This window comes from Balaenoptera ricei, chromosome 8 (genome assembly GCF_028023285.1).
Source record: "Balaenoptera ricei isolate mBalRic1 chromosome 8, mBalRic1.hap2, whole genome shotgun sequence".
Lineage (NCBI taxonomy): Eukaryota > Metazoa > Chordata > Mammalia > Artiodactyla > Balaenopteridae > Balaenoptera > Balaenoptera ricei.
Genome location: NC_082646.1, coordinates 48,917,411 through 48,929,603, shown reverse-complemented (window position 1 = coordinate 48,929,603; position 12,193 = coordinate 48,917,411). Strand labels below are relative to the sequence as shown.

The 12,193-nt window shown below is 44.1% G+C and overlaps 1 protein-coding gene across 1 annotated transcript in view; it reads right to left on the bottom strand.

Annotated features, from left to right (window-relative positions):
• ME3 (malic enzyme 3) overlaps positions 1-12,193 on the bottom strand; it is a 327,811-nt gene that overhangs the window by 294,747 nt on the left and 20,871 nt on the right. The window contains exon 2 of the mRNA XM_059930621.1: positions 2,730-3,030. Within this exon, the coding sequence (XP_059786604.1) occupies positions 2,730-3,030 (301 nt within the window). The remainder of the gene's footprint in view (positions 1-2,729; positions 3,031-12,193) is intronic.

Here is a 12,193-nt window from a genome sequence, read left to right as displayed (position 1 = left end):
CTTTCATGTAACCTCCTCTTTCTAACTCCACCATTTTCCTCACTCCTCATTTTCAGCAGATCGCCATGCTGCATACTTCATAAAGACGATAGAGGCGATTAGACAAGATCAGCTCTCCTTGCCCCTCCTACCCAAACCCACCCCCTCCCATCTCGAGGGCTCCATACAATTTATCTTTTCTTTCTTAAAATGTAAACCTGTCCCTCACCTGACAGCCTCTATGTTAGAATCTTTCCCTTCCTTAAACACACATAGTCTCTCTTGAAATTCTGATCCATTCTTGCTTTTATCTTTTTTTTCTTTTCTAACTGAGCCAAAGTTTTCAGATTCTCTTTTTACTTTCTCCCTTACCTTCCAGTCCTCTGTGGTCTGTCTTCAGTTCTCACTGGCCCATAAAAACTTATTTGGCAAAAGTCACATGGGACCTCCTAATTGCCAAGTCTGTTGGTGAGATTTTTGAAATTGTCTCATTGGGAACCTTTAGGATACCCAACACTGTCAGTCATTCTTTTTTCTAATAACCTCCTGGCTAACCTGACTTAGGAGACTGTATTCTCTCCTTTTGCTATTTCTCTGATCCTGTTCTCTCAAGCTCCTTCAGAGGCCTCTTTTCCTCTGGGTGAGGTCCTGGCCCACCTCTCCAGCCCCATCTCCCACCAGGCCCTCCGTTCTACTTGACCCTGCAAAGACACTCACTCGCATGTGTCTGTCTGTACATACCACACAGCCTCAGGCCTCCATGCCTTTGCTCCTGCAGTTCCCCCGTTCTGGGATGCCCTTCCCCCTTACTTTGCCTGGCTCACTCTTACTCATCCTATAAAGGTGACCCGGACTGTACCTCTGGTTTGGAAACTAGCCTGTCCCCTCTCGCTTTCTCTCCTCAGCTCACCCCCTCCTTTGCTCCCAACAGCTCAATGGCACCATTTGTCTATGTCCTTTGTCACACTCTCATGGTTTTTGTTTTTGTTTTGGCCTCTCAGATACTCTCAGTGGAGCTCCTGGATTCATCTCTATGAGGCCTGAGAGATCCATGGCAACCACATGGTGGCACAAGGGGCACATGGCAGAGCAGTGCAGCGGATTCCTAATCAATTAACTGAATTAGGAAGCTCAGTGGGAGTCCCTGAGGTCCGACGGGGAACCCTGGACCCCAGAATCCAAAGCCTCCCATGCAGCCAAGCACTCTTTTCTCTCTGCTGGCTTTGCTCTCTATTCCCAGGTTGCTCCATGTCACAGGAAAAAGTCAGGCCACTGCTATGCTTAGCATGACTACGAACCCTGTTATCTAATCTCCGTGGCTCTGAGGCCACTCAGAAAGCCTCACTGATGCTGGCTGACTCCTATCACGTTCCTCAGACCACATTTTCTTCCAACTGCTTCCATTTTTCTTAAGCCCCCGCAACCCACTCCAGCCCCCTTGCCCACGGCTCCTTCTTTGCTTGGAAGACTGAGGTCCTTGACTTCCTTCTTCTCCCATTAAAAACCTCCATGTTTCTTCCCAACCTCTCCTCCCTCCTCCGGGCCGCTCAGGGACACCCGCGCCCTGGGCTTGAGGAGGTACTCCTCCCCAACTCCTCCCCAGTCCTAGAGATCCGACTCCCCCAGATCTTCTCCTGGTTCCTGCATCTTCTTCTTCAGCTCCCCCAGGCCCACCACCTCAGCTTAAAAAGAGGCTCCAGTGTTCCCCACACAAATACATACATAAATGGATAAACGAGCAACTTTTTTTTTCTATGTGCTTCATTCAAAACACCATCCCACCTTTCCCTTTAATGGTTGCTTCCTCTCCTTCACCTCTTATGGCTTGGAATTACATAAGTAATCAATGTTCATGGCAGAATAGTAAGAAACTGTATGGAAGCAAAAAGGAAAAAAAAATCTACTATCACAACACCTCGGAAATAACTCTATTATTATCTGGAGTACATCTTCCAAACTTTTTCCTATGCATCTATGTAAGTAAAGTTAAACAGATTTTAAAGATAAAATCATATTCTATGTTGTGCTCTGTAACTTGCTTTTCTTATTTCACAGTGTACTTGGAGCGTCTTTTCACGGAGCTCGCCCAGATAATCCAGGATCATCTCCCATCTCAAGATTCTTAACTTAATTACACCCGCTAAATCCTTTTTGCCATATAAGGTAACATATTCGCAGGCTCCAGGGATTAGTGCTTGGACTTCTTTGGGGAAGGGGGGCATTATTCTACCCACCCCACGTAGTCAGTAGCCCAGAAACATGGGAAGGGTTGGAGTGATAGGTGGGGGGATTTCCGGCACAGGGAACAGCAGAGGTCTGATGAAACCTCAGCGTTTCCCCATCACCCAAAGCCTCCATGCCCATAAAGGTAGATCTACACAGTCTTTTTAAAAAAATAAGTTCAGGGCTTCCCTGGTGGCGCAGTGGTTGAGAATCTGCCTGCCAATGCGGGGGACACAGGTTCGAGCCCTGGTCTGGGAAGATGCCGCGTGCCGCAGAGCGGCTGGGCCCGTGAGCCACAATTACTGAGCCTGCGCGTCTGGAGCCTGTGCTCCGCAACAAGAGAGGCCGCGATAGTGAGAGGCCCGCGCACCGCGATGAGGAGTGGCCCCCGCTTGCCACAACGAGAGAAAGCCGTCGCATAGAAACGAAGACCCAACACAGCCATAAATAAATAAATAAATACTTAAAAAAAAAAAAAGTCTATTAATTAAAAAAAAAAACAAACAAGTTCACAATTATAATGGTACCTCTTTTCTGGTCAATTCCATCTTCCTTCCTTTTGGAAGACGCCTTTCCCCCACAGCACGTGATTCTGGTGGGTTTGTGAAGGAAGGTACATGTGCTCCGGGCTGACCAATCACAGTACTCCACGCCTTTGCGCACAGCAGTTGAAGGATGGGCAAGCGATGCAAATGGAGTTGGTAAGATTCTTGGGGGAGGGGCCTGGCCTGGATGCGGAGACCAGGAAAGGTTCTCTCTTGTGGAGATGGTGAGCTCTGGAAATGCTGGAACCACAGGAGGCCATCCTTCTCATCATGAAGAGAGATCCTGTGTAAAAATGAAGCCATTCCAGAGTAAAGGAGAGAAACATGGTGGTGTGGGGCGGGGAGTGGAGAGAGAGATCGATCTTAAAATCAGAGGACATCATCTGAGCATTTGGTTCCAGACCTGCCTAAGGCCAGGCAATTTCTGGGCTCTTCAACTGCATGAGCCAATAAATTCCTCTTACCTTTCTTTGCTTGAACTTTGAACTAGTTTGATTCAGGTTTCTGTTACTTAAAATAAAGAATCCTTACTAATATAATATTATTCCACCATATGGATGCATTAAAATCAAATTAACCAAATTCGTTAATATTTGGCCTTTAGATGGTTTCCAATTTGTACCAGTACTATTTTAATAAGACCATAGTTAACATCCTTGTACATCTATCCCTATGCATATGACTGATTATTTAGAAAACATTCAAGGAAATACAGTTAGAATACATTTGAATGTATTCTTTAGAATACAGTCAAAGAAACCCATCAACTTAACCCGCTGTGATCTGGCTCCACCCCCACAGCTCTCCTTAAACTGCCCTCTCCTAGGTCATCAAACATTTAATTGCCTATTCCAATAATCCTTTTCTCCATCCTCATCCTATTCAGCCTTTTCTCACTCCTTCCACCTCGAAAATCCTCTTAGACTTCAATGAGCCTTTCTCCTTATCTTCTTTTCTCATTTCCAGGATTGAACTCGGATGCCAATTCAGAAAAATTGGTGGAAAATTGGGAGTACTAGGTTGAGGTGGTTTGGGGTTTGTAGTTTGTTTGTTTTGGTCAGGAAGAGGTGATGTATTTCACATATAATGGAAAATAATATAAAAATGAGTGGAAGCGTCTTTTAGGAAAATCACTTGACTTCTTGTGACTATTGAATAAACATACATTTATTTCTAAGAGAGTGCTTTCTTTTTTCCAGTTTTATTGAGAAATAATTGACATACATCACTGTATAAGATTAAGGCGTACAGCATGATGGTTTAATTCACATTTATTACCACATGAAATGATTACCACAATATGTTTAGCTAACCACAACCAGGATCTGCAGGAGAATGTGAGATCAATTAGCGATGTTTACCAATGCACTAAGGCACTGGGGGGGAGGGGCCGGGGCTGAAGTGGGAGGTGGTAAAGACTATAGCTGGAGTCAAGCATTTGCCATTGCTATAACCAGAGGTTCTTAACCTGGAGGATATAGATCAGGAGATTTCCTGGGGGTTCCAAAGTGACCCAGAGGCTTCATAAAGCCCCTGGAGTTGTATGCAAATGTTTGCCTGATTGTGCATTTTTCTAGGAAGAAAAAACCATAGCTTTTATCAAATTTTAAGACTCCCAAAAAGATTAACAGCCATCTCTGGGATGGTTTCCTATCCTGTGTTTTCATCAAGTGACCTTATGGCGCTCACGGTTTGGAGAAGGAGAATCAAGTAACCCAGTAATTACCAGCCAACCTAACACATACAATGACTTCATGAAGATATGGGAGACCCTGAGAGATTCTTCAGGGAAAAACACAGAGGCCACTTAACACTGCCCTTTGGGCCAGCCCAGAATAACTTAACTAAAGGGGAGGGTGGGCAGGCAAGTTAAGAGGAAGTACAGCTGCTCTTTGTGACACATATTCATCCCTTTTCTAACCTGTTCTCCCAACCCTCTCCCAGCCTGCTCTGCCTCTGCTTCTCCCAAACCACTCCTAGCTCTCTGGTACCCAGGAAGCCAGCTCAGTGCATGACCAGGGGCCTCCCTCCAGCTGTGCCCCCAAAGCGCTGAAGTTTGTGACATTTGGAATTTTGCACATTTGGGAAACAGTTTTCAAGCCAGCTACCATATTTCACTTTCAATATAATTTCCTGTCTCCCCTTTCTGTCTATTGTAGGCCTCTTAAATCATGGTGGCTCCATCCAGACCTCCTTATCTTAGTGACTATCTATGTTTTGCATTCCTTTCTTCCTCCCCCCACGCCCCCCACCCACGTTTAATGGGAAATGTTTCCTGTCAACTTTTCTTCTGTTCTTTCTGGTGACTGTAACTCCAGTCATTTTGTTATCTCCAGTGAATTTCATTAAAAAAGGATGAAGATCCCATGTTCCAAGATCACTAGTGTAGATATTAACTGAACTAAGATTGACCCTCAGGCTTCATCACATCCTCTGGAGACCTCCCAGAATCCGGCCTAATAACTGTTTGTGTTTTTATGTAGTCTATGGTCACAGTTCTATACTGTGCCTTGACAGACCACATTGGATTCCTTCCAAGAACACAATTTCTTGAGACCAAGTCAATGTCCCATTAAAATTTTAATCTGCCTTCTGTTACCCATAAGTATTTGTAACCCAGGCTTTCCAAATACCACTTGATCTTCCACAGAGAATTTATATTTTACATATTTTCTCCTCACATGATTACATGGAGCATTGCTGCACACAAAAAAGGCCCATGCATCTCAAGGCCCTACAACTTGATGCCTTTTCCTTCTAGACATTTGTCCTCTACAGGAGTATGAGCTCTGAACTCCGAGGACCTACATTCAAATTCCGCCTCTTATATTTCCTAACTGTGTGACTTTGGGCAAGCTGATTAGCATCTGTGAGTCTCAGTTTCCTTATAGAGTGACTGACAGAAATAAACTGCATAGAGTTATTGAGGTAATTCAATGAGATAATACATGGAAAGCATTTAGCAAAGTACCTGGCACATGAAAGTATAGCTTTAGGGAGAATGCCCACACCAAAACTGTCCACATCCTAATGCCTGGCACCTGAGAAGGAAATGGGGAGATTATCCTGAATTATCGGGGTGGACCAAATTTAATTTCATGAGGCTTCAAAAGCAGAGACCTTTCTCTGGCTAGAGGCAGAAAAGAGGCAGCAGAAGGAGAAATCAGAGATGCGTGGAGCTTTTTTGTGTCAGGCCCTATGCACATTAATTATTGAATTTAATTCTTCTAAGAACACTATGGGGTAGATAGATATATACCTTTTTATAGGTGTCTCAGTGAAACAAATTTGCCCAACGTCCAACAGCTGCAAAGAAGGAAAGCTATGATTTGACTTTCGGTGAATTCAGGTCTGCCTGATTTTAAATTTGTGTCGCTTTCCACTGACTTATGATGTTTTGCATAAATACCACTTTTGCGTCATCACAGCGGATATCCCTACAGCCCTGCAAAAGCAGCTCATGCTCACAGCCACACTTTGAGGCAGGTTTTATTATCCTCATTTTAAAGATGAGAAAATTAAAGCCCAGGGAGTTGAAATGCTTGAGTTCACACAGTCCCTGAGAGACACAATTAGATTTAAGCTCAGGATCCCTGACTGCAAAAACACTTCAAGTGTTCTTTCCACCACACCACAGCTAGTTCCAGTCAATGCTGACGAATTCAATGTTGTGTAGTCTCAGGCTTGCTCTCTCTTTTCTAAAATTACTGCAAGGCAGTATTTCTAGCACCTCTGAGTCAGATTTCGGTTGCTTCTCTGTCTTGATTATACGTGCCACACCTCTCAGTGCTGGGTCAGCTGCAAATTACATTTGTGTCACTCTGACTTCTCTAGAACACACACACAAATGAGGAAGGAAACAAATTCTGACGCCGGCTCCTTAAGTCTCTGGGTCCCACCTTCCCTCCCAACACAGGCAAACTGGCTCACGCTCCCTTTTGTTTAAGGTCTTTTGGTCAATTTTTAATCAGCATGACTTTTTTTTTTTTAATTTATTTTTTATTTATTTATTTTTGGCTGCGTTGGGTCTTCATTGCTGCACGCGGGCTTTCTCTAGTTGTGGCGAGCAGGGGCTACTTTTCGTTGTGGTGCGCGGGCTTCTCATTGCGGTGGCTTCTCTTGTTGCAGAGCATGGGCTCTAGGCACGCAGGCTTCAGCAGTTGTGGCACATGGGCTCAGTAGTTGTGGCTTGCGGGCTCTAGAGCACAGGCTCAGTAGTTGTGGCACACGGGCTTAGTTGCTCCGCGGCATGTGGGATCTTCCCGGACCAGGGCTCAAACCCGTGTCCCCTGCATTGGCAGCCGGATTCTTAACCACTGCGCCACCAGGGAAGTCCAAGCATGACTTTTTATAAGTGAATTTTTATTTACTTTTTTGTCTCAAAAATAACACAACTGTTAAGAAAGAAATTGAACATCACATTTAATCCCATCACCCAGAAAACCAAAGGACTTTTAAATTGAAATGCTCCTAAAGGTAGCTTATGGATTACCTAATACTGTAAAAACAGATACATGAAATGCGTAATAATGTCTTCCTTTGCTTATTTAGGAACGCAGTATTTTTAAAGCAAGTTCTTTGGTGTGATACACTTTCTTTCAAAAAAGAAGAAGAAACTTTATTGAATTTTTTTGATTATTATGCTTTTTCCTTAAGGTCTCTGGGTTTACCTTCTAAATTTCATAGTTGTTTCATTAATTTTACTACTTGATGAAAGAGGAGCTACATTCCACCTTGAATATAAATCACCTTTCTGATTCTGACCTCTAGAACTATCTTAGTTTTTCTTTACACACATTAATGCAAATACCCACTTCTAATACCCCTGGGAACATGCATCTAGCTCTGCAGATTCTGCGGAGTTCCTGTTTGCTAAGGGCTCCCAGCCTGCTTTCCATCAAAAGTTATAACAGTGTTTTTATTACCTCCTAATTCTCCTTGGCTCTGGGTTCCTTGTGAACGGAAGCAAATAATAATCTGTATAATGGTGCTTTCCATTATTTTGGCTATTTCTTCATCTGTAGAATTGGACTTAATGCAGCATTTTCTGTCTCCATAATTCTATATAACAAACATTTTCTCAAAGCCGTCAGCCTCATGCTATGGACTCCCTCAGTTTTCAGCAATCCCTGACCTTATTTCAGGATGCTTCAACTTAGGTTACTAGGTATTTTTCACATTTCTCCTTTTCATAAAGTGAGAGCATTGCTTTTTTTATGCTGATTTCACTCATATGGTCCTGTTTTAATTACCTGAAAAGTGAAGCATTTAATCAGATTTTATTTATAGAGGGTATGCCTATGTGTTTAGCCACAATAGAGTCTATTAAAGAGACCATTTGATATTTATTGGTGATCCAGCCTGAGTTATTTATCATTTATTAAAGTATTCCATGTATATGAACTACATGCCTAGTAATAACAATAACAACATTTTTTTAATTAATTAATTAATTAATTAATTAATTTATTTATTTATTTATTTATTTTTGGCTGCATTGGGTCTTCGTTGCTGCTCACGGGCTTTCTCTGGTTGCGGCGAGCGGGGGCTACTCTTTGTAGCGGTGCGCGGGCCTCTCACTGTGGTGTCTTCTCTTGTTGCGGAGCACGGGCTCTAGGCACGCGGCTCAGCAGTTGTGGCTCGTGGGTTCCAGAGCGCAGGCTCAGTAGTTGTGGTGCACGGGCTTAGTCGCTCCGCGGCATGTGTGATCTTCCCAGACCAGGGCTCGAACCCGTGTCCCCTGCATTGGCAGGTGGATTCTTAACCACTGTGCCACCAGGGAAGCCCAAAAACAACATTTTCTGAGTGCTTACTACGTACCAGGCATTACTCTAAGCATTTTACACATATTAACTTATTCATCAAAACAAATATGTGATAAGTTAACAGTCTTCATTTTACAGACAAGGACACTTGAGGTACAGAAATATTAAGTACCTTGTCCAGGGTTACACAGTTAGTAAGGGACACAGCTACAATTGGTACCCAGGCAATCTGGATGTTACGTTAGGTGTTAGTTCACAGGACATGTCAGTGGCTGTCTAGGAAGATGCACGAATTTTCAAATAAGTATTTATTATTTCAAGAATTAATTAGAGAATGTATTCATTTTTTCAAAAAGCACCTACTAAATATTGACTCTTTGCCTCCACTAGAGTAGATACTATAGAGAAGAGAATTAGCAAACTGGTCCATATATACTGAGGGAATTTAAACCTAGCTAAGGAGATCCGGGATACAGATACAACACAACTAAATAGTATTGAATAGAATCAACATCTGAGTAACAGATGATATAGAACAGTTTATCTGTGACAATGGAAATTATAAAATGGGGACATTAATTGTGGATCCATTGTGTCAAAGTAGTGCAATGGGCTAGCACTACAGCGTGAGTAAATTAAAAGACGTAAAAGGAAGATCTTGATACTGTGAATTCACTCAATTAATTCAAACAATATTGATTGGGCACCGACTATGTGTCAGGTAGTATACTTGTTATTGAGCATTAAACCAAGCATGAATTACTGAGAGAAATTATAAAAAATTACTTTCTCCTGGGGCACTTTAAAAAGTAGGACAGTCTATATTTAGCTATGCCCAGAGGCAGGGAGATGAACTGGGTGATGGTAACTGTACCTAATAATACCAGGCTGACCTAAAAGAGGTTTGCCTTCATGTCTCTCTCTCTTGCTGCCCCACTGAGGTTCACAGGGAGAAGTGTCTTCAGGTCATCTCAGGAGCTCACAGAAGTTCAAGACTCCTGCTGCATATTTTTCATCATCCAATCCAATCCTTCACCCCTCAGTTTCCTCCCAAACCCTTTTCTAGAGCCCTCTGGAAAGAGACCTGTGATCAACAAACTTCCCTGTGTCCTCATTGCTCTTGAAACAGAAGGAAAGGGGGCAGGGCACAATCTTTAAAAGAATGACATAGCCATAGGACATGATAAAAACTGGTTAGAATCAACTAGGTCCAAGATGACAGAAAATTTGACTTCCAGTGAGCCTCATTATACGCTCATTGTAATACATTAGCATGCTAAGTGACACACCCACCAGCACCACGACAGTTCCAAGGCCGACCATCAAAGATCAAAAAGTGGGCGGTGGCCCAATTCATGGAAATCTCCGCCCCTTCCCCAAAATAGTTGTAATAATCTTCCCACTCATTAGCCTATAAAATTACCCAGTCCATAAAAACTAACCACCCCATATTTCGGGGCCTCTCGCCTTCTGAGATGGCACACACTCTGACCGCAGAGTGTGTTTCTCTCTAAATAAATCCACTTCTTACCTATCACTTTGTCTCTCACTGAATTCTTTCTGTGAGGAGACATCAAGAACCTGAGCTTCAGCAAGTCCTGAGACCAGGTGTGTGATCTCAATTAAAAGTCCCCATCTTGGGGCTTCCCTGGTGGCGCAGTGGTTGAGAATCTGCCTGCCAATGCAGGGGACACGGGTTCGAGCCCTGGTCTGGGAAGATCCTACATGCCACGGAGCAACTGGGCCCGTGAGCCACAACTACTGAGCCTGCGCGTCTGGAGCCTGTGCTCCGCAACAAGAGAGGCCGCGATAGTGAGAGGCCCGCGCACCGCGATGAAGAGTGGCCCCCCGCTCGCCGCAACTAGAGAAAGCCCTCGCACAGAAAGGAAGACCCAACACAGCAATCAATCAATCAATCAATCAATAAAGTCCCCATCTGGGTTGCACGGTTTCACTCTGACCCCTCTCTCATCTCCCGGCCTTGTTGAAACCTGGCTTTTCCCCGAGACACTGCTTCCCCTACAGCCTCTCAAGGCCCTGTTCTCCCTCACACCAAGTGCATCTCAGTGCTCGGAGGTGGGGTGAGCATTCTCTTTGCACATGCTCCAGTTCAGACCATTTCTTCCGCTTCCTCTCTCAGAAACTGCAGCTCCTTTAAAGTTCCTGCCTTCAGCTCACACTAATGCCTTGTAGTTGTCAACTGTCTGCCCCTCCAGTCACCAGTCACTCACCCCCCTTCCTTAATTGAAGGCTTTGGTTATGGGTTCTAGGTCTTATTCTACCTCTGTCATCTTCTGGATGCTTTCAACATGCCTATAAATGGACTATCCAAACCCCTGGCCTCTCTGTTCCTTGCTTTTCTCACCTTCTCAACCACAAACATCCACTCCCACGGTCACACCCTAGACCTTGCCATCGGTGGTAGCGACACCCTGATTTCAAATAGCCCACTCCCTGACAACGCTTTATCAAAACTTGCAGTCTACTGACCCCATCACTTTCTTTCTATCCTTCTCTCCATCACATTCTTTTTACCCAGTTTAAACAGCCACTCCCTGGCAACAGTCACCCTCAACTCCTTTGCTCAAGTCTACTCCTTCTCTCTCCGCCCCCCCCTCTCTCCATCATACTCACCTATAAACCTCAGCAGTCAGTGAGCCAATTTCTCAGCTTTTCTGTGCCTGCACCCAAACAGGTGAATATTCCCGGAGAAAAAAGCACAAAACAAAGCCAATCTGTTTCTTTTTAAATTCATGCTCACAAACCTCAAATGAGCACTGTCTGGAAAACTTACTGTGCTTCTCCAGCAAATCCACTTCCCACTCTCCAAGTCAACTGGCTCACACATTTTTCATTCTCCTTAAACTTCCCATATCCATTCTTACCACTTTTCCCTCTCAGCTGAAGACCTTGACTTCTACTTCATTGAGAAAATACATGTTATCAGAGAGGAACTGCCTCAAATCACTTCCAATAAAATGCATACCAAAACCATAAAAAAAAAAAAAAGAAAGAAAAGACAACCTACGGAATTGGAGAAAATGTTTGCAAATGATGTGACCGAGAAGGGCTTAATTTCCAAAATATACAAACAGCTCATACAACTCAACAACAGAAAAACAAACAACCCAATCGAAAAACAGGCAGAAGACCTAAATAGATGTTTCTCCAAAGAAGACATACAGATGGCCAACAGGCACGTGAAAAGATGCTCAACATGGCAAATTATTAGAGAAATGCAAATCAAAACTACAATGAGGGGACTTCCCTGGTGGCATAGTGGTTAAGAATCCGCCTGCCCAACCAGGGGACAAGGGTTCGAGCCCTGGTCCGGGAAGATCCCACATGCCACAAAGCAACTAAGCCCGTGAGCCACAACTACTGAAGCCTGCGTGCCCTAAGGCCCATGCTCCACAACAAAGAGAAGCCACGGCGATGAGAAGCCCGTGCACCACAACGGAGACCCAATGCAGCCAAAAATAAGTAAATTAAAAAAAAAAAAAAAACAACTACAATGAGGTACCACCTCACACTGGTCAGAATGGCCATCATTAAAAAGTCTACAATTGGGACTTCCCTGGTGGTGCAGTGGTTGGGAGTCCGCCTGCCGGTGCAGGGGACACGGGTTCGAGCCCTGGTCCGGGAGGATCCCACATGCCACGGAGCGGCTGAGCCTGCGAG